The sequence below is a fragment of the Sturnira hondurensis genome, unplaced genomic scaffold, assembly GCF_014824575.4.
Source record: "Sturnira hondurensis isolate 20B ecotype Veracruz unplaced genomic scaffold, ASM1482457v3 Scaffold0010812, whole genome shotgun sequence".
NCBI lineage: Eukaryota > Metazoa > Chordata > Mammalia > Chiroptera > Phyllostomidae > Sturnira > Sturnira hondurensis.
Window position 1 is genome coordinate 3,735,518 of NW_028083443.1, and position 25,634 is coordinate 3,761,151.

Below are 25,634 nucleotides of genomic sequence, written 5' to 3' on the forward strand. Positions count from 1 at the left end.
TCAGTCCCTGACAGGGTCATATGCAAGAAGCAACCAATCAGTGTTTCTTACATAAATGGATTTTTCTCTCCCTCTCTTCCTCACTCTCTAAAAAATAAATAAGTGAAATCTTAAAAAAAAAAAACATATACCACAATCAAGAAGTATTTATTCCAGGGATGCAAGATTGGTACCATATCCACAAATCAATAAAATGTGATACACTACATAAATAAAATGAAGGAAAAAAGAAAAAGAAAACATGATTATACAATACATGAGGAAAAAAAGCATTTTATAAAATCCAGCACCCATTTATAACAAAAACACTCAGAAAACTGGGAACAGAGGAAACATACCTCAGTGTAATGAAAGCCATATACGACAAACTCACAGACAACATCACCTTCAATGGGCAAAAACTACAAGCGTTCCCCTTAAGATCAGGAACAAGACAGGGACACCTGCTTTCACCACTCTCATTCAACCCAGTACTGAAGTTGTAGCCCCGCAATCAGACAAGAAGAAACAAGAGGCATCCAAATTGGAAAAAAAGAAGTAAAAATACTATTATTTGCAGATGACATGATACTGTATACAGAGAACCCTAAAGAGTCCTCCAAAACAGTTCTAGAACTGATAAACAAATTCAGTGAATAGCACACAAAATATACGTACAGAAATCTGGTGCATATTTATGCACCGACAATAAACGATCAGAAAGGGAAACCAAAAGAGAATCCCATTCACAATTGCTTCAAAAGAAATAAAATACCTAGAAATAAATTTAATCAAAGATGTGAAAGACCTGTACTCAGAAAATTATAAGACACTGAAGAAAGGAAGTGAAGAAGATACAAATAAGTGGAGCATACAACGTGTTCACGGATAGGAAGAATTAACATCACTGAAATGTCCTTGCTACCCAAAGCAATCTACAGACTCAATGAAATTCCTAGCAAGATACCAATGGCTTATTTCACAGAACCAGAACAAATATTCCAAAGATTCATACAGAAGTACAAAAGACCCTGAATAGCAAGAACAACAGCAATCTTGAGAAAGAAGAACAAAGTTGGAGGAATCACGCTACCTGATAATCAAGCTACACTACAAGGCCACAGTAATCAAGACAGTATGGTACTGGCACAAAAACAGACATAAATCAATGAAACAGAACAGAGAGCCCAGAAATAAACCCATGCCTCTATGGTCAATTAATATTTAACAAAAGAGCAAAAACATACAATGGAATAGAGATAGTCTATTCAATAAATGGTGTCGGGAATATTGAACAATTATGTGCAAAAAATGAAACCACACCACTTTCTTATACCACACCCAAGTACAAACTCAGACCAATTGAAGACTTAAGTGTAAAACTTGAAACCATTAAGAATCCTAGAAGAAATCATAGACAATAAAATCTTTGACATTTCCTGTAGCAATGATTTTTTCTGATATATCTCCTCAGGCAAGGGCATAAAAAATAATATTAAACAAATGGGACTACATCAAACTAAAAAGTTTTTATGCACAACAAAGAAAACCATCAACAAAATGAAAAGATAACCCAACAAATTAGAGAACATTCACCAGTGATACATCTAATAAGGGGTTAGTATCCAAATTTTATAAAGGACTTACAAAACTCAACACCAAAAAAACCAAACAATCCAACTTAAAAATTGGCTAAGGAACTGAATAGACACTTCTCCATAGAGGACATACAGATCAGCTAATAGACACATGAAAAGATGCTCAAAGTCACTTATCATCAGAGAAATGCAAATTAAAACCATAATAAGATTGTCACCTCACAGCTGCAAGAATGGTTGTCATTGACAAATCAACAAACTAGTGCTGGCAAGGATGTGAGAAAAGTGACCCCTCCTGCACTGTTTGTTGGTGGGAATGCAGATCGGTGTGTCCACTGTGGACAGCAGTATGGAGATCCCTCACAAAACTAAACATGGGACTGCCTTTTGATCCAGCGATTCCACTTCTGGGAATTTATCCAAAGAAAGCCGAAAACACTAATTCAAACGAATACATGTACCCCGATGTTCATGGCAGTGTTATTTACAATAGCCAAGATTTGGAAGCAGCCCAAATGCCCATTAGTAAATGAGTGGATAAAAAAGCTTTGGTAGTTACACAATGAAATATTACTCAGACATAAAAAAGGAAATCTTACCCTTTGTCACAGCGTGGATAGACCTGGAGGTCATTATTCTAGTGAAATAAGCCAGTCAGAGAAAGAAAAATACCATATAATTTCATTCATACGTGGAATCTAATGAACTAACACACAAAATAGAGACAGTCTCATAGATAGAGAGCAGGCTGACAGCTGCTGGAGCAGGGTCTGGGAGGTGGAAGAACTGAGCAAAAAGAAGAAAAAGAAGGTATTGATACTGGCAATAGCTGTGGTGATTGATGGGGGAAGGGAGGTGGGGTTGGTGGAGGAGGGTATGGGGAGATAAATGGTGACAGACTTGAGACATGACGTGGGGTGGTGAAACATACAACACAGTGTACAGATGATGTGTTGTAGAACTGTGCACCTGAAACCCGTACAATTTTGTTAACCAGTGTCACCTCAATATATTCGATAAAAAATTTGAACATATCTCTATTTTTGTAGGTAAGTTCATATACATGAACCTATCATGTATATATTTGTAGATATACAAAGTTTAATAATATATCAAAATGACTCAGAGACAGGAGAAGTGTGTTTTCTTTTTGTTTTAATTAAAAGCGCCATGCTGCATCATATCAACATCAGGCAACGATAACCTGCTATGCAAAATGAATGGTGTAAACATGTTCAAATTACCTAATAAAAATTATATACACATAGTAAGGGATCAGTTACTTTAAAAAACTGTTTCCAAGGCAAGTAACATTGATTATTCATTAGGTACTTTACCAAACCAGTTTGTTATATGAATGGTACATATCTTGTCAGAGCCAGACTTTTCCCTCTGCTATATACTGCTAGTATTCTGGAAACATGTGAAATTAAAGTGGGGTGGAAATCTTCTTTCAGATTAGAGAGAGACAAAAAAAATCAGATTCTGAAAATCTGTAAGGACAAAGGACACTGAAAAAGTGGCAGACTTCATTCTCATCTTAGCACACAAAATTCCCACAAATTCTATAGTTCATAAGTACTTAGCCCAGCAAAAACATAATCTGCCATTAAAGCATGATTCTAACCACACAGTAATTACCCTGAGTGTGTGTGTGTGTGTGTGTGTTTGGGAGGGAGGGAACAGTGGGGATGGGGGGGGGGGGAACACAAAGAAAACCAGAAACTACAAAATAAGGCATGAGACATGACCTACCAGTAGCACTGGTAAAAGGTTTGGTGGAGGTGGAGCAACTAAGTATTTTAGTTAATAGTGTTAATAGTAAGTCCAATGAGATAAGATACGAAATGGTTGGGAGAAAACTTAAATCATAAAAACTCAAAAACAGAAAATTGAGAACTAGAAAGGAAAGAGTACAGTTCTCCTATGCAGTACAGAGTGCTACTGATTTCACTCTAAGTGACAACTTTTGTAAATATATAAACAAACTCAAACAAATTCTTAGAAAATGACCAGAATGGTAAATGGATGTCATTATTAAATAGCTTAGTAGTGATTCTCAGTCTGGATAATTAAAACGCCAGAGAGAATTTTGTAGGTTTTCAAATAACTGAAGACCTATCACAAGAAAGGATCACATTTACTCCATATATCCTCCATGGGATTTACTGTATTTTGTTGTGTATAACGTGCTCCCATGCATAATGTGCACCCAGGTTTCAGACGCAAACTTTCAGGAAAAAAATCTCTCACTTTAATTTTTTAATTCAACTTTTACTTATTTATATTTAGAAACAAAACTGATTATCCTATTTCAGGGTATTATTTTGCATATGGATATCATTATTGCTTTCTAAAATTACATTTTTAATGCATAAGCATAAATAAAAGATAAAAAACATTTATACAAATATGGAATTGGCACTGCCCATGTATAATGCACACCCTTATTTTTCCGCCCCAATTTTGGCCAAAAAAGTACGCATATACCCAGGAAAATATTCTAGTTAGAACTAGTAAGTGGAAGCAACATATTTTGTCTTAAAGACAGACTTTTTAAAAATGATCAGAGGCCTCACAAAGGCAGAATGAGAGTTCTCCAACAAACATGGATGGAATAGCCCCTGACAGATAAGCACTGGATTGGATAGTAAATCCCTCACAAACCTGAAAGAATAATCCTTAGGTCTAATTTTGTTCATGGGATATTGTGTAGATATATGAAATATAATACAGTATTCTTTTCAATTATGATCTCTAAATATTAGTCATAAAAATTTTAATTACACTCTACAGACAAAACACATGTTAGGTAAGATACTTTCATCAAAATTCAGAAACAGAATTTCTTACTCATGTGTGCAGCTCTAGTCCTCACACGGACCTGAGACAGAACACTGAAAGAGAGAATGTACAAATCTATCTCACTAGATCAACATAGTTCACTTTTGTCAGGGATCCTTTCTTTAATCTTCATCAAGTTCTGAAAAAATAAATATATCACTTATTGATTACTTTCTAAATATCCCATTTATCTTTCAAAAACACTCAATAAGCAGCTACTATGTTGGGCACTGTTCTACATTCTGAGGATACAACTGTGGGGGGAAAAAAAGAAAGTTCCTGTCCTCAGGAACTTTACATTGGGGGTGTAGGGAGGAAACAGACAATTCATAGATACATACAATGTACTGTCATACAGACAAGTGGTCTGAAAAAAAATGCAAGCTAAAGGGATAAAGTATAAAAGGACAAATGAAAGGAAGGAAGGCAAAGAAAGGAATAAATGAATATATAAGTATCTTAAGATCATCAGGGAAGGATTGTGATAAAATGGCACAAACAAGGATCAGATTTAAATACAGAATCAAAATGGAGTGCAAGCAAGCATTTTGGCTCTCTGGAAAAAGGACACAGCAGGCCAAGGTACCCAACAGAAAAGTGCTGAGATGGGTGCTTAACTTCACACATGAAGAAAAAGTGTCCAGTGGGGTTGGACAAAGTGAACATTCATAAACATTCAGATTTCTAATCTCTCACCCTTGTAAGGATTTAAAATCAATGGCTACAATAAGCTTTGAAAAAATTAAGATGGCTATGAAGTCATTCAAACCAATGATTTTGAAGGATAAATATAAAATGTTATCCATCTCTGAATATATTGTGTTAAGGATACAACTAATAATAGTGGCCTTGAAAAGCACAGGGCTAACCATCTTAGTGGGGGTCATTCACTTCCAGTTGTTATCTGGGGAAGTAATGTACACACACTAAGAAGTCACAGAAGCCACCACAAAGCAAAAATCAAACGTTGTAAGAAAAGTCTCGCTCCAAAACTGAATTCTCTTAATACTTTAAATAACAAATTAAATCAGCACTAATATAAAGGTTATAATTACTCCTCCTAACACATTCATCACATTAGTTTTTATTTTTTAAATTAAAACTTTCAAAATAGTAATAAACGTTTTTAAAAAGCTAACATCTAGTACATCTCAAAAACTTTTCTTTCACTCAAGTTTTTTAGAGGCTTTCGAAATTTAGAAAGGATAACAGATAAAATTTAATCCAAGCTTCCATTTTCAGTAATCTTGAGAAGGAAGAGGTGGAGGTGGCAATGGGAATTTAAAATTAATTTTAAATATGTTAACTCAGTAACTTGAGAACACGAACATACACCCACATCTGTTCCTACCAAATTTTCACTTTACATTCAAGAAAAATACCTAATTTGCATTAGCCATGCTTCTATTGTTCTGTACTTAGAATACTCTTAAAAATCCAAATTCCAGGAATAGGTAAACATGGCTCACCTCCTCGCACAACCACATCAAAATTACAACTGAAGTATAGAAAAACCATCACTCAGAACCATCAGAATTGAGTTGAATGGAAGTGTGAAAACCATGGAATTAAAGAAACCACATCCATCCAGACTGGTAGGAGGAGCAGAGACACAGGATGGGCTGGTTGGGCTGGTCCCACATGCACATGTGGTGGATAAAAATTTGCCAAGGCTATTTCCAGAGTGGAGTCCCAGCCCCATACCAGGCCCCCAGTCCAGGCTTCCAGTGCCAGGAAGATAAGTCCCTATAACTCCTGGCTGCAAAACCCAGCAGGGATTGAGTGGGTGGAAGAAAATGCTAGTCTCAAATAGTTCCTCATAAAGATTCCACACAGAACCTCACCTACTCAGACTCACTCCCTCTGAGCTCCAGCACGGGGGTAGCAGAGTGAAAGGCACCAGTGGCATATGGAGAGGAACTGAAGTGTCTGGCATCAAGGTGAGAGCTGGAGGACAGCTTTTTCATAGACAGAAGCATATGAAAGCAGAAGCATATGTCCTTTTTCTGAACCCTTCCCCCACACAGTCACAGTGCTGGCAGGCAGGTGGCAATATCTGAGACTCCTTCGACCTGGCCAACACTGTTTGCCCTGCACTGGAGATTCCAGTGAGACTCCATCCCACCCAACTTATGGGCCCACCAAAAGTGTTAATGGTGAGTTTTCCATATGAATGGTTGATCTTGGCACATACTTCATAACTTCCTAAATCCTTTCAAATAAGCAACAACTTCATAACTTCCTAAATCCTTTCAAATGGGCCCCAGTGAGCCCCCAGCCACCCCCTCCCACCTCTTGCTAAGTGGCTCCAGGCCCCACACTAGCAGCAGCCAGCCTAGATTCACAGGTTGGCATGACTGGCAATGCCCAAGCCCAGCGCAAGTATCAACCATCTCAGACTGCTTTATAGTTCATGCAAGGTGGCCCTGGGCAAAACACAGGTGGAAGCTGAACTTGGTCTGTACTACCCAGGTAACCCCAGCTCATCCAGTGGATAGCTACAGACGATGTCAGAGCTCCACCACCCTGCCTCTGCACAGCTCATCCTCCATAGAGGGCAGAGGTTGGCGGTCAGTGGTCACAGCAAATCCTTGCAAGCTGACTGGCCTGAGTAAATCCCTCCCACTGACCTGCCAACAGCAATCAAGGATCAACCACAAGAGTAGGGAGTACTCAGACCACAAGAAGGGCAAACCTCAAATACTCAGCTTAGGGTAGGTTGTTCCACTGGACCCTACAGGAAACCTACTACATTAGGCCACACTACCAAGACAGGGAGTCATAGCAGCTCTACCTAAAAAAAAAAAAAAAAAAAAAAAAAACACAGAGAGGCTGCCAAAATGAGGAGACAATGACACGTGACCCAAATGAAAGATCGGATCAAAAATCCAGAAAAAGAACTAAACAAAATAGAGATAAGCAATCTATCAGATACACAGTTCAAAACACTGGTTAAGAATGTTCAAGGAACTTAGTGAGGACCTCAGCAGCATAAAAAAGATCCAATCAGAAATGAAGGAGACACTAATTGAAATAAAGAACAATTTACAGGAAAACAACAGTAGAGTGCATGAAGCCAAGAATCAAATCAATCATCTGGAACATAAGGAAGCAAAAACAACCAACCAGAACAACAAGAAGAAAAAAGAATCCAAAGAAGCAAGGCTACTGTGAGCAGCCTCTGGGACAACTTCGAGAGGTCCTACATTCGAATGATAGGGGTGTCAGAAAAAGAAGAGAAACAGCAAGAAATTGAAAATCAATTTGAAAAAATAATGAAATAAAACTTCCCTAATTTGGTGAAGGAAATGGCATGCAAATCCAGGAAGCATGGAAGAGTCCCAAAACAGATGGATGCAAAGAGGCCCATACCAAGATACACCATAATGAAAAGTTAAACATAAAGAAAATCTTAAAAGCAGAAAGAAAAAAAGAAGTTAGCAGGAGAGAAAAGCAGCAGGAAAGTTCCCATAAGACTGTCAGCTGATCTCTCAAAAGAAACTTTGCTGGCTAGAAGGGATTGGCAATACATACTCAAAAGTCATGAAAAGCAGGGACCTACAGCCAAGACTGCTCTACCTAGCAAAGTTACCATTTAGAATCAAAGAGCACATAAAAAACTTCCCAGACAAAAATGAACTACAGGAGTTTCTCAACACCAAATCATTGTTATATGAAATCTTATAGGAACTAAAAAAGAAGTATATCAAAACTATGAACAATAAAATGGCAATAAATACATTAGTGAATCTAAAAAACAAACTAAGCAAACAAGAACAGACACAGAATCATGGAAACAGAGAGTATTTTGATGGTTGCCAGATAGGAGGGGGGTTTAGGGGAATGGGTGAAGAGGTGAGGGGATTAAGAAGTACAAATAGGTAGTCACAGAATAGCCATGGGATGTAAAGTCCAGTACAGGAAATGGAATAACCAAAGAACTTATACACATGACTCACAGACATGAACAATGGTGAGGGGTTTGCCTGAGGGTGTGGGGGTGCTGGGTGAAGGGGGGGAAGGGAAAAAAGTGGGACAACTGTGATAGCATAATCAATAAAATACAATTAAAAGAAATAAAAATTGAAAAAAGAAATCCAAATTCCACTGCAACGAATACACTGAAAAATTCAACTATTATAAAAAAACTTCATTCAGTTCAAATAAGGAGGCAAAAATTGGTTATTTGTATGTAGCAATTATTTATAGCAAAGGTTACTCATTGAGAATAATCATGCCCACTAATTTCATAAAATCAAATCACCATCACAAAACAGCATATTGAACCCATTAGCATCATACAAACCACTTATCATTTAAAAAAATCACAATCCGTGTAATTATAAACATTGAAAACTCTTCAGCCAATGCCTTTATTTCCCTATATTTTGAACCCAAGAAATAGCAGTGATTCCTTCTTACCTTAAGAATAGTGATTCTTAGACATTTTGGTCTCAGGATCTCTTTATACTTCTAAAATTACAGAGATCTGCAAGGAGCTTTTATTTAAAAGAATTACATCTACCAATATTAAGAATTAAAACTGGGAAGTTTTCCAATTATTAATTTTTAATAATAAATCCACTATAATTTAACATAACTATCCCCTCCCTTGAAGAGAGGATAATCAAAAAGAAGGATTTATTTACACAAATAAATGGAAAGTCCAATAGTGGAGCTAACTTTAGGCACAGCTGAACCCAAGAGTTCAAATAATGGCGCCAGGCTCCTCTTCGTTCCACACTGCTTTCCTTAGCTTGCTTTTAGGCAGGCCTTCTTCACAGGGCAATAAAGACGGTCCACAGCAGTTCCAGGCTTACATCAGTCTGACAGCTAGTGACGCCCAAGAAAAGGGCCTGCCCTTCTCCCTGAGCCCTGCACCACACTGGTCCATAAAAACGTCTCATCCCCCCCCAGCATAGGCCACATCCCCACTGCAGGGCAAGGACAGGCAGAGCTCCGTGACTAATAACCCCACCTGAAACTAAACACACTATTTTAAAAATTAAAACATATATATTTTTTCACCAAGACAATAAAATTTTTGTGGGAAGACTAACAATTTTCTACTTTTTTTTCTGCAAACACTATTAATGTCTGGCTTAAAGACAACAGACTGATTCTCATATCTGTTTTTACATTCTACTGTTGTGATATGCTGTTTTGGTTGAAATATATGAAGAAAGCAGTTTCACACAGACAATACAGTTGGAAAAACAGGGACTTCACAAACCCTACAAAATATGAAAGGGTCTCAGGAAAGGCCAAAAGTTTTTACACTGCACCGGAGAACCACTGTTTTAAAAATTTCAAAGGCATTTTTTAGGTGCCTGATTCAAAAGCAAAGTCAATATTCATCTTCTCTAAAACCTAATAATTAGACTGTAAAACTCTATACTGCTGAGTGCAAATAGCAGAGCCCAAATGGCAAACTGAGCAGATGGCTGTGGTTACAGCATCATACCCCAGAACCCTCTCTTAAAAGTGGGGCTGCAGATGAAATGCTGATATGGCAGCCCACGCCAAAACCCCGTGTTTATTTTTTTAATATTTCATTTATGTATTTTTTAAGAGAGAGGGTAAAGTGGGGAGAAAGAGAGGAAAGCATCAATGTGTGCTTGCCTCTCACACACCCCCCACTGCGGACCTGGCCCAAAACCCAGGCGTGTGCCCTGAGAATCAAACCAGCAACCCTCTGTTCACAGGCCAGCACACAATACAGAGAGCCATGCCAGCCAGGGCCAAAACTCTATATTTAATATACATTTTACATTCTAATTCGTAACTGAAGAAGAGTTAAATTCTCTGGGAAAGGGTTCTGCCTGCCAAAGGCCACCACTTCAGTTACTCATTAAGTGACTTCACATTCTACTTAGTTACAAACAGATTAAAGAATGAAACACAGTAAAAACTTTAAACTTACAAGATGCCCAAACACTCCTCCCTGCTTTAGAACAGGTGTTAAAATCTGGTTACTATGTTTAAGTACTGTTCCCTTTCAAATTGACTAGTCCTCTAAACCAAACTTAAGAGGACTCAGAGGAAAGTCAGCCTTTCCTTGAAGCAGTTTGGTATTGTGGGAAACAAAAACCAAAAGGTGAAAAACAAACAAACAAACAAACAAACAAAAAACACTGGACTAAACTCCAAAAACCCAGGGGTTTTCACATTTCTAGTCTAGTGTTATCTTACTTTATTCATTAGCTACACAATCCTGGGCTAGCATTTTATTTTTCTCTAAACTTCAGCTTTCTCACTTTCAAAACAAAGGCACTGAGCCATGTGGTCTGAAAAAAATGGGTCATTTTTTAGGAATAAATGCTAAGCTTTCACCATCATTGCACCCCCTCCCTTCCTCTCATTTCCAGGAAGTTTTAGTTCACTAAACTTTAAAATAATTAAGTATGTAATAAAAATTGTTTTTCCTCTAAGTCTTTTTCAAGAGCCATAGAATACCCTTTTCTGAACATTCGAGAGCAAATCTTAAATCTTTAGGAGAAATACATAGTAACTGAACTTTAAGAAGAAAGATTTTATATACTTTTCCTAAATTGCCAGACCTTCAGATCTGCAGTATTTCTACCACTGTTAAATGATCACTATTGCTGTGCCTGTTTCCCAGACAAGGATTCTACCACAGCTATGTCTACCTTTTCCTCAGATCAAACCACAAGGTGTTATGAAGTACCTACTAATTATCACATTATATAACTGCATACTAAGTCACAGGGCATATTAACCAAAGCTCACAAACAAACAGGTCTCAGTGTAGATCATGGCAAACATAAAAGTTCGCTTTAGTTGCACCTTCCTCCCATATCCTGACTGCTGAGAGATGGCCCTGATATATATTCAGTACACATGTACCAAAAATATTACCTTCCCTTTTCTTGTCTCCTGCCAGTGTCCAAATTCAGGCATTTCACAGCTCACTCTTAAAACAAGGATTTTTTTTAACACACTACCTAACCTTCCTTGTCTCCAGAATGCTACTGTCTAATTGCACCTATGGTGTCAGTCTTAAAAGAGATCACAGTATCAGTCTTAAAAAGAGATCTATCTGATCAAGTTACTCCCTTGCTTTAATAATCTTCCCCTCTGTCCATAACCTAGTTCCCAAAAGGTCCAAACACTTTGGAATGGCAGCAAAACCACTTTTTAAAATGAAATACCAACAGTAACAAGCTGGATTCAAAAACTTCTTCCCAACCATAACAAAGTCATAATTACTCACGCAATTTTACTGTTCTTCCAATTTTGGCTATTCGATGTCATCAGCAACTTAAAAACTTAATACAATCCAGACTGGTCACTGCAAGTTTATAAAAAAGTTTTCAAAATTGAACCAATCTCACAGTCTTCCTGTTATAAACAATTAAACTTTTTAAAAAGGTAAAATAAGTACCTGAGATATTATTCAGGAAATGAATATAAACATGTAACTGTCAAACTGACAATTTCTTATAAAATATACCCCCAAGGTCCTAAGTCATAGGGCTAAAAGTACTTCTTGTTGCATTTAAAAGTACATCACAGATGTCAGCATCATGGCAGGATGAGTTGTCCTCCTTTCTTTCCCTTTGATTTACAACTAATCAGACATCCATCCAAAAAGAAAAAGAAAGCCTCTGCACAAGTATGACGGCACCCAAGAAATCCCTCCGTCTGTGTGTCCTGAAAGTTGGGAGGACAGGGCCCAGAGAGGTGGGGAGCTAGTCACTAATGGCAGAGAAGGTGCTGGCCAGTACAGCAGCAAGCCAGAACAACCTTCCTGGAAAAGCAGTGGAGGGTCAAGGCTGTGAGTGGGGATCTGCGAGGGCCGTGAGTACTACAGCTGAAGGGACCAGTTGCTCTCTCTGAAGAAAGATCACAGTGACTGAGGGAAGAGAAAGGGAAGTAGGCAGACAAGGAGAACTGAAGGAAAAGTGTCTCCCCATTGTCTGCCCCAGGAGGCAAGAGGACCCCCCAGGGCAATCTGAGAGACCCCCTGCACTTGAAGATCCCTCTAGTAGGTCATGGGTGCATCCAAAGCCCCAAGTGCTAAGGACACATCTTCCCAGGCTTTGCCACCAGGCTTTGCCACCAGGCTTTGCCTTTTTTTTTTTAATGCCCCCACTCCCAAACTTTGCAGCAAATCAGCTCCAGTAAGAAAAAACAAAAATTTGTGCTATAGCGCCACCTTCTAGAAAACGAAAAAATTCTGAACTACCAACATGGCACCGTTAAAGTTAACAAAAGTGTCATTTTCTAGGACAGACCACATGTTAGGATACAAAACAACTCTCAATAAATTCAAGATGAATGAAATCATACCAAGTAAGCATCTTCTCTGACCATACTGCTATGCCTACAACTCAATCACAAGAAGAAAACTGAAAAAAAACAAACCAAGACATGCAGGCTAAATAACATGTTACTAAACAACGAATGGGTTAACAAGGAGATCAAAGAAGGAATCAAAAGATACTTTGAAACAAACAAAAATGAGAACACCAGAATCCAAGTTCTGCACAACACAGAGAAAGCAGTCCTAAGGAGGAAATTTATAGCATTATAGGCCCATCTTAAAGACAAGGAAAAGCTCAAATAATCTAACTTTATACTTATAAGGAACCTGAAAAAAAAAACCCAAAGTGAGTAAAAGGAAGGAAATAATAAAGATCAGAGCAGAAANAAAATGAGAACACCAGAATCCAAGTTCTGCACAACACAGAGAAAGCAGTCCTAAGGAGGAAATTTATAGCATTATAGGCCCATCTTAAAGACAAGGAAAAGCTCAAATAACCTAACTTTATACTTATAAGGAACCTGAAAAAAAAAAACCCAAAGTGAGTAAAAGGAAGGAAATAATAAAGATCAGAGCAGAAATAAACAAAACAGTGTAAAAAAATACAAAGTATCAATGAATCCAAGAAATGATTCTCTGAAAAGATAACAATGACAAACCTTAAACCAGACTCATCAAGAAAAAAAGAAAAATAACAAATATAATTGGAATTGAAAGAAGTAACTGACACCTCAGAAATACGAAGGATTTTTAAGAAAGTATGTATTATGAACAACTGTAAGCCAACAAAATGGGCAATCCTGACAAAATGAGTAAATTTCTAGAAACACACAATCCACCAAAACTGAATGAGGAGGAAACAGAATACGAACAGACAGATTACAACTAGTGAAACTGAAGCAGTAATCAAAAAACTCCCCAACAAACTCCTGGACCGAATGGCTTCACAGGTGAATTTTACCAAACATTCAGAGAAGAACTAATGCCTCTTCTTCTCAAACTATTTCAAAAAGTTCAAGAGGAGAGAAGACTTCCAAGCTTATTTTATGAGGCTAGCATTATCCTAATCCCCAACCCAGATAAAGACACTACAAAGAGAGAAAATTATAGGACAATATCCCTGATAAACATAGATAGTAAACTACTTAACAGAAAAGCAGCAAACCAAATACAGCAATACATTAAAAAGATCATACACCATGATAAAGTAGGATTTATTCCAGGGATGCAAGATTGGTACCATATCCACAAATCAATAAAATGTGATACACTACATAAATAAAATGAAGGAAAAAAGAAAAAGAAAACATGATTATACAATACATGAGGAAAAAAAGCATTTTATAAAATCCAGCACCCATTTATAACAAAAACACTCAGAAAACTGGGAACAGAGGAAACATACCTCAGTGTAATGAAAGCCATATACGACAAACTCACAGACAACATCACCTTCAATGGGCAAAAACTACAAGCGTTCCCCTTAAGATCAGGAACAAGACAGGGACACCTGCTTTCACCACTCTCATTCAACCCAGTACTGAAGTTGTAGCCCCGCAATCAGACAAGAAGAAACAAGAGGCATCCAAATTGGAAAAAAAGAAGTAAAAATACTATTATTTGCAGATGACATGATACTGTATACAGAGAACCCTAAAGAGTCCTCCAAAACAGTTCTAGAACTGATAAACAAATTCAGTGAATAGCACACAAAATATACGTACAGAAATCTGGTGCATATTTATGCACCGACAATAAACGATCAGAAAGGGAAACCAAAAGAGAATCCCATTCACAATTGCTTCAAAAGAAATAAAATACCTAGAAATAAATTTAATCAAAGATGTGAAAGACCTGTACTCAGAAAATTATAAGACACTGAAGAAAGGAAGTGAAGAAGATACAAATAAGTGGAGCATACAACGTGTTCACGGATAGGAAGAATTAACATCACTGAAATGTCCTTGCTACCCAAAGCAATCTACAGACTCAATGAAATTCCTAGCAAGATACCAATGGCTTATTTCACAGAACCAGAACAAATATTCCAAAGATTCATACAGAAGTACAAAAGACCCTGAATAGCAAGAACAACAGCAATCTTGAGAAAGAAGAACAAAGTTGGAGGAATCACGCTACCTGATAATCAAGCTACACTACAAGGCCACAGTAATCAAGACAGTATGGTACTGGCACAAAAACAGACATAAATCAATGAAACAGAACAGAGAGCCCAGAAATAAACCCATGCCTCTATGGTCAATTAATATTTAACAAAAGAGCAAAAACATACAATGGAATAGAGATAGTCTATTCAATAAATGGTGTCGGGAATATTGAACAATTATGTGCAAAAAATGAAACCACACCACTTTCTTATACCACACCCAAGTACAAACTCAGACCAATTGAAGACTTAAGTGTAAAACTTGAAACCATTAAGAATCCTAGAAGAAATCATAGACAATAAAATCTTTGACATTTCCTGTAGCAATGATTTTTTCTGATATATCTCCTCAGGCAAGGGCATAAAAAATAATATTAAACAAATGGGACTACATCAAACTAAAAAGGTTTTATGCACAACAAAGAAAACCATCAACAAAATGAAAAGATAACCCAACAAATTAGAGAACATTCACCAGTGATACATCTAATAAGGGGTTAGTATCCAAATTTTATAAAGGACTTACAAAACTCAACACCAAAAAACCCAAACAATCCAATTTAAAAATTGGCTAAGGAACTGAATAGACACTTCTCCATAGAGGACATACAGATCAGCAAATAGACACATGAAAAGATGCTCAAAGTCACTTATCATCAGAGAAATGCAAATTAAAACCATAATAAGATTGTCACCTCACAGCTGCAAGAATGGTTGTCATTGACAAATCAACAAACTAGTGCTGGCAAGGATGTGAGAAAAGTGACCCCTCCTGCACTGTTTGTTGGTGGGAATGCAGATCGGTGTGTCCACTGTGGACAGCAGTATGGAGATCCCTCACAAAACTAAACATGGGACTGCCTTTTGATCCAGCGATTCCACTTCTGGGAATTTATCCAAAGAAAGCCGAAAACACTAATTCAAACGAATGCATGTATCCCGATGTTCATGGCAGTGTTATTTACAATAGCCAAGATTTGGAAGCTGCCCAAATGCCCATTAGTAAATGAGTGGATAAAACAGCTGTGGCACAGTTACACAATGAAATACTACTCAAATGTAAAAAAAGAAAATCTTACCTTTGGGATGGCATAGATGGACCTTGAGAACATTATGTTAAGTGTAATAAGCCAGCCAGAGAAAGACAAGTACCCTAACATCTCATTTATAGTGGAATATAATGAACAAAATAAACTAACAGTTCACAGATACAGAGAACAGACTAACTGCTGTCAGAGGGAAGGGAGTTGGGAGGCTGGGTGAAAAAAGTGAAGGGATTCAGCAACAAAACAAAAAAAAAATCCTCATGGACACAAACAGAAGTACGGTGATCACCACAGGAGAAGAAGGGATGGGAGAGGCAGACAAGGGTAAAGAGGGATAAACAGTGATGGAAGACTTGACTTCGGGTGATAAATACACAATCCAATATACATATGATGTATCATATACAATTGTACACCTGAAACCTATATAACTTTATTAATCAATGTCACCCCAATAAATTCAATAAAAAATAAAATAAAAGCAATAAATTAAAATGACCCTATATTTCTACAGTTTATAAAATGTCTTTGTAAGTTTAACTTCTTAGTTTTCATTAGAAATTGAGATTTTAATAGTTGAAATCTCAATATATGGAGGAATAATTTTTTTATTCTAGAAGGACCCCAACCAGAAAGATGTTCTTTCTCCTTAGAAAACTGAAATTTTCAAATAAGCAGGCTTTTTTACATGTTAAACTGCATAGAATGCACTATAAAGCAAAAAGGTCGGGTATGTATCAGCAAACAATGGTTGTAAATTAAGTCAGTAGATGGGGCTCCAGGAAACCCAAGATGGCCACTTGCTTCTTGCAGGGTCCCTGGAAAACCCCATTTTTGGGGTTTTTTTTTGCATTTCTTCATGCATTATAGCACACTTAAGCTGGACTTAAATTAAATGAAGAAAGATAATATTGAAGGAGACATCTTATGTAATTGCCAAGGTCCAATAAAGTCACTTTAAGAAAATGCCAAGTTGGTAAATGCTTTGACATTTACCAGCTGACACAGTCAGCTCCCAGGAGAAACAGGCTTTAAAGATCACTGACTGCCACCTAGAGACTTTGGACCGAAAAGAAGATCAAATAAAAGACTCTCTAACATCATTGGAAGGAACTTTATGGGCACCTAACCTTGAACAGATGTCTACCCCTGTCTCTGACACTCATCTCCACCCACAATGGACATCAAAAACTCCTTTAAGATGAGAAGCCACTAACATCAGAAGTAGACAGCTATCCCAAGGTACCAGCAAGGCCTGCATACATAAAGTCTGATGCTGAACTCTGAAACCATTGTCTGTCTTTACCTGTCTGCCAATAACATGAGTGATAGTAAGTTATACTTGTTCTTTAGGTTTTTCTATATACTACAACTGTTTATGATTACTGAAGATGTGTAAGATAGCTCTTAATCGTTTTTTGATAGCTTATGTACATTTTAACACTAGATGCAAAAACTCACACCATGATTGTACAAAGAATGACCCAGGGTTGTTTTCCACAATGAAGGTCATAAGACCTGACTGCCTTCCCTTTACCAGCCCTTCCCTTTTGGGAAAATTCAATCTCAACTCCCATCCCAAGCTTACCCTATCACCCATCCCCCAACAACCCACCATTTCAATATGATGACATCAATACCGAGACTTCCTAGAAATGAGCCTTCCTAGTGCTATGAGACAACACAATCTGACCAAAAAGCTGGTCATCAATGCATCCTTTGGATTAACTGATGATCAAATGGGAAAACTGTAGACAAAAAAAGGGGTTCCAAAATAAAACCGGTAAGTCCAGTGATGGAAAGTAACCTCACAGAGTGATCTGATCACAAATTCCTAACTAGGCAGGTCATGGTGCATAGTCGAGGGAGCACATAATCTTGTCAAGTATCTTCTATCTTTCGTCTACCCAACTTTAGGTAATCTTCCTTCCTTCCCTCCCTCCCTAATTCCAAAAATAAAAAGAAACTGCAAAACTGTTATTCTCAGAACACTTCAGATTTTCCTTCCTGGTAATGCCATGGGTTTGACTCAGACTCTTTTAAAAATAAAAACTCTCTACAGGTTTGGATATTCATTACATCAACACCTGAATAATAAAAAATGAAAAGGCAATACAAAGAATCCGGAGAACAGTTATTTTCAAAACTACAGTCTGAAATTCAGCTAAGAGAACCTGGTGGATATACAGCTAAAATTGGAGATAAGAGCTTAAGGTCTTGAAGAGTGGTTAAGTCCATGATAAACATGTGAGAAATAAATGCATGGAGTAGAGGCTACCTTGAAAAAGATCTGAAATTCAATGCAAATGTGCATGAAGTATATGCAACATCCTACAGAAGTAAGTCTTTAATTAAACTTTTAAAGAATCTACAACACATACAAAAAAATTTTAAGAGCCACTGGCATGGATTATAATAGAAACCAGCCATGGGAATGAGTATAAATGACATGGCAGGAGTAGAAATGATTGAAAAACAGAAAAAGTCATGAAAGAGGAACTTGAGAAATACAATTAAAAGGCAAAAAGAGAGAGAGAGAGAGAACTAAAGGGAAAGAAATTATTTGAGAAGAGAACCCAAAGTATTAGGGAATCAAGACCTCAAAAGTTTAAAAATATAAAAAAGGTAGCATCAACATTGTCCAATGTTTATGCACAGGTCAAAGAAGGTAAAATTTTATATAAAATCTTTATATTCAGTAAACAAATCACTACACTGAGGCAAGCAATTCTGGTTGAAAATAAGCAGAAAGAAACTACTATGAAACATTAAGAAACAAATGGTTGGAGGCAAGTGAGTGAAAAATTCAATACTGACTACTATATTTCAAGATTTACTCCTGAAAAGAGAAGAAAGCTAGGATGTAAGTGACTAGAGGAAAAATATGATTTATTTTTTTGTTGTTTTTGCTGCTACTGTTGCTGAGATTTTCTTCCTTAAAGGATAGAAGATTTAATTTTTTTAAAAAAAGCGCTGGCTGGTATAGCTCAGTGGATTGAGAACAGGCTGCAAACCAAAATGTCATGGTTCAATTCCCAGTCAGGGCACATGCCTGGGTTGGGGGTCAGGTCCCTAGTAGGAAACATTCCAGAGACAGCCACACACTGATGTTTCTCTCACTCTCTTTCTCCTTTCCTTCCCCTCTCTCTAAAAATAAATAAATAATAAATTTAAAAAAGAATGGAAGATTGACTTTCTATGCCCCAAGGAGTTTTCAGAAAGGGAAAGATCAAAGGAAGGAAACAGGAGTAAAATTCAGGAGTAAAATGATCACTTTTCAGTTCTTCCTACAAAACAGGAACAAAAATATATTTTAATGTGGTGAGAAAGGTACAGTAACAAGTGTGGAAAGTGAAGAAAGACTTCAAAAACTCCAAAGAGGTTTCTTTCTTAAACTCTAAAGCACTGATATAACCACAATGCCTTAGAACCCTGCTCCTTTACAACAGTAGCTACTACTATAAAAATGTAACAGTAAAAAATAGAAAACAAAGTAGTAAAGCACAGTATAGTAGTCATTTAAAAACATGACTCCAAAGGCTAAAAGCTTTAAATCACTGGCCACCTGCTATACCATGATTCTCCCTGATTCTGGACAAGTTACCTTAACTCTGTGCATCAGGGCCTCAGCGTCATCACTTGCAAAACGGAAGTAACAGTGCTCACCTCCCAGAACTTAAACAGAAAACTTTTATCAATGCACACAAATATTAGGTGGTAGTGGCAGCAGCAACAGGGGAATAGTAACAGTAGCAATAGTAACGTAATCTATTTGTATTAAACGAACCAATATTTAAGGAAAGAACTAGGCTCTAAAAATTGGGCCTCATTCAATCCTTTCGACTGCAGCAGGACACAAGTGTAATTGTGTCAATTACATTAATAAGGAGAGGGGAGGTTCACCTGCCTGGATTACTCAGTTAATAAGTGGCAGAACTAAGATTTGAACACTGGTCTATGTGGACACAAAACTTTTGTTTTCACCACACTACCTTTGCACCTTAGCAAGTACCTAGCATTAGCAGCAGGAGCACAAAACTATGCATTCTATTCTATACAGCTAACCTCACAAAATCTAAGCACATTATTAAATGTCTGCCTTTTAATTTTATTTTCTGAAAAATTAAGGGGTTTGATATCTCAAGGTTTTCCTTTAGCTAAACACATTCATGACTTTATAAAAGTACCATATTTAGTGAGGGGTAAACTCAGAAAAAGTTTTAAAATACAGCAGTAAACCTTTTCCATATAAAAAACAAAAACAGAAAAACTGAAATTGAACATCCAGAAAAAGAAAAACAAACAAATAAAAACCTTAAATTTTTCCCAGGATTTTGCTCATCAACAAGAAATGAATGTTAGAGAAACACCAATATCTAATTTTATTTTATTATTAGCAAGTATTGACTAAGCAAATGTTTGGGAGGGAAAAAAATCAATCTTAAGTATTTCAAGATGCAAATTTTAACACCTAAATGTTTAATAATTTATGGAAAAGAAAACTCAGAACCCTGGTATACCTACAGACCTTAAAATCAAATAAAACATAGATTTACAAACTTTTACTTCATGCTGAAACTGCAACCAGGCTAGTTTTATTTTAGAAATCAGTCTGAAAACTCTCCTGCCCTAAAACCCCTCACTGATTCCTACTATCATCCAGTGACATCACAAATCCTTAACATGACTCAACAGTCATGTGATCTGGTTGCTCTCCCTGAAGCTATCCAATGCTATTCTTCCCCTCGCTCTTTTTTGAGCTGCCTTCAGTTCCTCCAAGATGCCTTTTTTCTTTCATTTTCGAGAGCTTTCATCCAATCTCTTCTCCAAAACCTAAAATGCTCCCATTATTTTGCCCCAGCAAACTATTTTTCATCCTTCCAGGCTGAGATCAAATGTTATCATGCCAGGAAAGCCTTTCCTGACCTCCCAAACATGTATTTTGACAGAATTCTGGACTTCATAACACTTACTAATCTTGTAATTATTTGTACACCTGTTTTCTCTGTTAACTGGTAGTAATTTGAATACAGCCATTTAATGTCTTGTTTCCTACTATTTTCCCAATACCTAACACATTGCCTAGCACAGAGTTGATGAAGTGCTCAATAAATGTTTGCTGAATTAATACACTGGAAATGTGGGCCAAGTCCAAGTACAAATACCTAACAAGTCCTATACAAATTTGAGTTACATCTTACTCTTAGTCCTTCAAGTGTTTCTCTCTCAAACAGGTGCTTTTGGGCAATTACACAGCTTTAAAGTAAAGCAAAAAATCCCTCCAGAAAACAAACCCATCTTAAAGTTTTACAAAACCAAGGTTAGAAACCACAGGCCTTAAATAGTTGGAATCAGCTTTGAAACACTTCATCTAAAAGAATTCACCTCAAATGCAATTGAAGAAGCAGTACAATTTTACCACACCAATGTACATCATAAAAAGGACCAATCCCAATTCCTACTACTGTAGCTACTGTAGTGCCTTACTTATTCCAACAGTAATGACTGCAGTAACAGTGATCTGAGTAGGCTAGGTGACACGTGGGATATGCTTTATTAAAACTAAAAAAAAATTATAAGCATACACACTAAGGAACCACAACTAAGCTCCTTTCAGATTAGTGGAAAAAAGGGAAATGGTACTAATGAAAGCTTAAAAGCAACACTTTTGACTCTTAACATTTTTTAAAGTTTTCTGTTCATCTAACACACTGCTAATTATAAACCAAGAAGTGTTCAAAGACTTTAATACATATTCACCACCTTCTCCATTTTGGGAAGAAACAGAGGTACTGAGTTACATGACTTAACTTGTGTCACACAGCGCAGGGGCAGAACTCAAACCCAGCCATTCCCACTCAAACTGTCCCTCTACCACTATACCGCACTGACTCGACATCCTTTCCATTCCACTGCAATAGGGCTTCTATCTGTACCACTCCACTCAGTGGAACGGTTTTTGCTAAGGTCACCAATGACTTTACACCTTGCCAAATCTAAACGCCACTTACCTGCCACCATCTTTTTCATCCATCCCGCAGCATCCCATCAAGTGGGCAGTTTGCACCATCATACATTCCTTTGGTGATATATAGCCCAATGTTCTTCCTACTCAAATCCGGGTTCTCTTCTTCCCTGTCTACCTATTGTCCTAGGAAACCTCCCAGTTTCATGGCTTTAAATACCATCCGCAAGATGATGTTTAAATTTCTCTAGTCCTGGCGTGAGTTCTAGACTCATGTACCCAACTACCTACTTGACACCTCACTTGATGTAATCAACCATCTTTCCCTCCATCCCACAACCTATTCCCTTCCTGATTTCTCCCAGTTGCTTCTCCCAGCTAACTTTTTAGTCCTCATCCTTGACTTCCCTTTCTCTCATCTTCTACATAAAATCCAACAGCAAGTTCTATCAAACCTACTTATTAAATATACAGGGTACAGAAGTACCACCACCGAGTGTGGTTGGTAGGTATATGAATGAATGTCTTGCACAAGATGAACAGCAATTTGAGCATTTCCCCTAAAATGTCATATGGTGTGCTTGAGTGTGATATTGTTACGTTACAGAATTACATGCTTATGATTTTGTAATAAGATTGAGTATAGATTACCAAAGGGGCGTTATTTGTGCTAGATGTGTATTCAGTTGTGTCCACTACCTCTCTAATGCAAACTACCTACATCTCTGCCTACAATGCCCTTCAGAACAGTCTCCTTGCTTCCATTTTTGCCCCCTCAATCTCCACAAAGCAGACAGAGTTACAATAAAATCAAATCAGTCCTTGCCTGTTTTAAATCATTGAATGTTTTCCCATTAGAATTTAAATAAAATCCTAGCTCTTCACCATGGCCTCAAAGATCCTACATGACCTGGCCCCCGCCTCTTTCTTCAACTTCATGTCTTTCCATTCTCTCCCCTACCGCCAGGTTCCTTGGGGCCCCAAGAGCTTCATTTCTCTTCCTGGAACACACCACGACCATTCTTGTTGCAGGGCCATTGCACTTGCTGTTCCTTCTGCAAGAAACATTCTTTTTCCAAATGTTGGCAGATGTTCCTTCTTCCCCTAAGGTGTTGCTCAACTGTCACCTACTCTGAGAGGCCTATTAATCACTCTTTTACATGATCCTCTATTATTACACTGGGCATTGCTCTGATTATCTTATGTTACCTTATCTGCTTATTCAGTCTACTCGACTTTGGAATTTGAAAGCTCCATCCCCAAAACTTCTCACAGTACGTAGTCAGGTGCTTAATAAATTTATTGAATGAGTGAATTTTCTTCAATGCATTTTAAGTCGTTTATTGTAAACCAATCATTTTTGATAAAGTACTTGGCCCATGACATATTTATGAATTCAAAGATAGATCCTTAAAACACTCAATTTTTCTAATGTAAACAGCATCCCACTGAAAAATGCTAAATATTCCATATGGATAGACCGCATGCTCTTCCTCCTCTCCAAGAGAACAACCACGTAGGTGGGAATAGGGAATTTTACTGAGTACCTCAGCACCTGTTACATCTTCAAACAGTTAAGAAAGGTGCCGATGAGCCAGACAGCACATGGCCGATGTGGCCTTTCCCCCACCCCCACCCCAGAAACTGTGTTTAGGTAAAACCTAAGTGGCTTAGATTAGTTCCAAATCCCTAATAAAGGCCACTCATTTCGTTTAAACATAATAAAATAATCGGTGGGTACGAGGTTATGCACGGATTCACTCAAAAAAAAAAAGGCGATTTACTCAGTAAACACAAGTGTATCTGTGTTGGTTGGGGTCGGTCTACATATAACGGGAAAACAAGAGCAGGAGACAGCGGTTTAAGGGCCAACTCGATGACAGGAAAAAGGTTCTCCCAGATATGCAGAACCTGGGAGCGAGGGTAGAAGAAACAGAGAAAACACAGGAACCCTGGGACCTCCGTTCACCGCTTCGGCCTCCACCGCAAGCACTTGGGGAAACTGCATGGATCTGTGTCCGCCTATCTCCCACCTCATCCCTGAAAGCAGATAGCCCGGATACTCACATGGGCTCGAGAGTCTTGCTCAGCCAGGACTTTAGTGCCTCGAAGTTTTCAATGATCATTTTAGAAACCATCCACAGAGGCCCCGAGGCCCGTCACACTCCTCCGCCCGCCCGGGTCGCGGCCGCTACAGCCGCCGCTGCCCCCGCCCCCTCCTCCGCGCGCTGGCCGCGTGGGCCGCGGTGGGAGGCGCCGGTGGCAGGTTCCCGCGAACTGGATTCGGTGAAGAGCTGCGCGGGGACGGCCACAGGCCTCAAGTACACAGGGAGCTAGCAGCTCCCCTCCCCGGACCCCGGCCCGGGCAGAGGCTGCAACGGCTTGCCAGGGCCCTCCCCCTTCCCTCCACCCCAGCGAATCTTTCTGAACCAGGAGTGGAATACGCGTCTGGACCCGGGCTCCCTCTTAGCCTCGGGACCAGGTGCTTGTCGGTGACGCAGAAAAAGGAAAAGTGAAGAAAGCGAAGACGAAGAGCAGCTCAATGGGAACGACTCGGGGGGTCTTCCCGGCTCCCAGCACCCCCGAGAAGATGGCTGCCGGTAACTCTCGCGAGAATTAGCCAAGTCTCGCGATGACTCCCGTAGCCTGCTGGGAAGAAACGTAAAATTGGCCGATAGCGAACAGTTCGATTTTTTCTGTGTGTATTTGCATGGGTTGCGGCTTTTGTGCCTTTTCATACTTTGATAATCTTAAGGAATAAAGACCTTTAAAAAAGAACTAGGTGGGAAAGATCGATGATTTCAGAAACAGCTGAAGCCCCAGCTCGTCCTCTATAACACGCGTCAGGTGCAACAAACCTGGGGGCTGGAGCGCTCCTGGAGAGCGTCCCCAGCGGTGTGTCCCTGGGCTCACGGCTGCCCCTGGGTTCCAGTGTCGCTGCGCTGTACTGCCTCCTCCGGTTACTTGCGTTCTGCGGTGTCTTAGTGCGCTGTGTTGTAGTTTGGGAAGCATAGGCTGGGCTAGTCTAACCCATGAGTCCTCCAGAGGATTAGTGTCTTGTCCGAAATTACTCAGTTTGTCGGCAGAGCCCTAATAACCTAGGGATGCCTCAAATGAAAGGTGAAATAACCTTGGCAGGTCTCAAATAGTTTCCAAACTTCTGAAACGTACGGGCTTTTCCCCACCTAAAGATAAGAAAAGTGCCCTTTTAAATCTCTTCATTTAGGGTGATTCCGCAGCAGATAGGGAAATTACGTAGTCTCAAAAGAAAGAACCTTCGTATCAGCATCCCCCCATAATTAACTTCCCTTCTCCAAGATGGTCAAATAAGTTTGGTTTCTGCCTGAGTTATTCTATTTGCTATTATTTGCTACCGCTAAGGTACTAGGTGAAATTTTGCAAAAGGTCTAGTACCCATAAACAATAATGAGATGAAAAAAAATCGCAATATAGACACTTAAAGTAGACCAATAAAAAGTCACTTATGACAGACACGTAATTGTCATCAAGTTTATAATTTCCTGTTTATAATTACCTGGAGTGAAGTGTCCAGAGGCAGTAAGTGGAAAAGATTATCAAGTAAAAGCTAGACATTTGTTTTAAAATACAGCATATAGGGGAGGATGTAGATTAAAATCCAGTTATGAAATAACTGGGGTGTCGATTAAAGCAATTTAGCTAAGCAAAATAAGCCAAACGCAAAGAACAAATAACATATGATGCCACTTATGTGCGGTACCTGGAATAA

General features: G+C 38.4%; 1 protein-coding gene across 16 annotated transcripts in view; it reads right to left on the reverse strand.

The window, feature by feature from the left end:
- RBM26 (RNA binding motif protein 26) overlaps window positions 1-24,501 on the reverse strand; it is an 82,321-nt gene extending 57,820 nt beyond the window's left edge. For all 16 annotated transcript variants that reach the window (XM_037059402.1, XM_037059400.1, XM_037059396.1 and 13 more), the window contains exon 1: window positions 23,954-24,501. In XM_037059402.1, the coding sequence (XP_036915297.1) occupies window positions 23,954-24,024 (71 nt within the window). In that variant the 5' untranslated portion in view covers window positions 24,025-24,501. The remainder of the gene's footprint in view (window positions 1-23,953) is intronic.
- Between the last annotated feature and the right edge of the window lie 1,133 nt (window positions 24,502-25,634).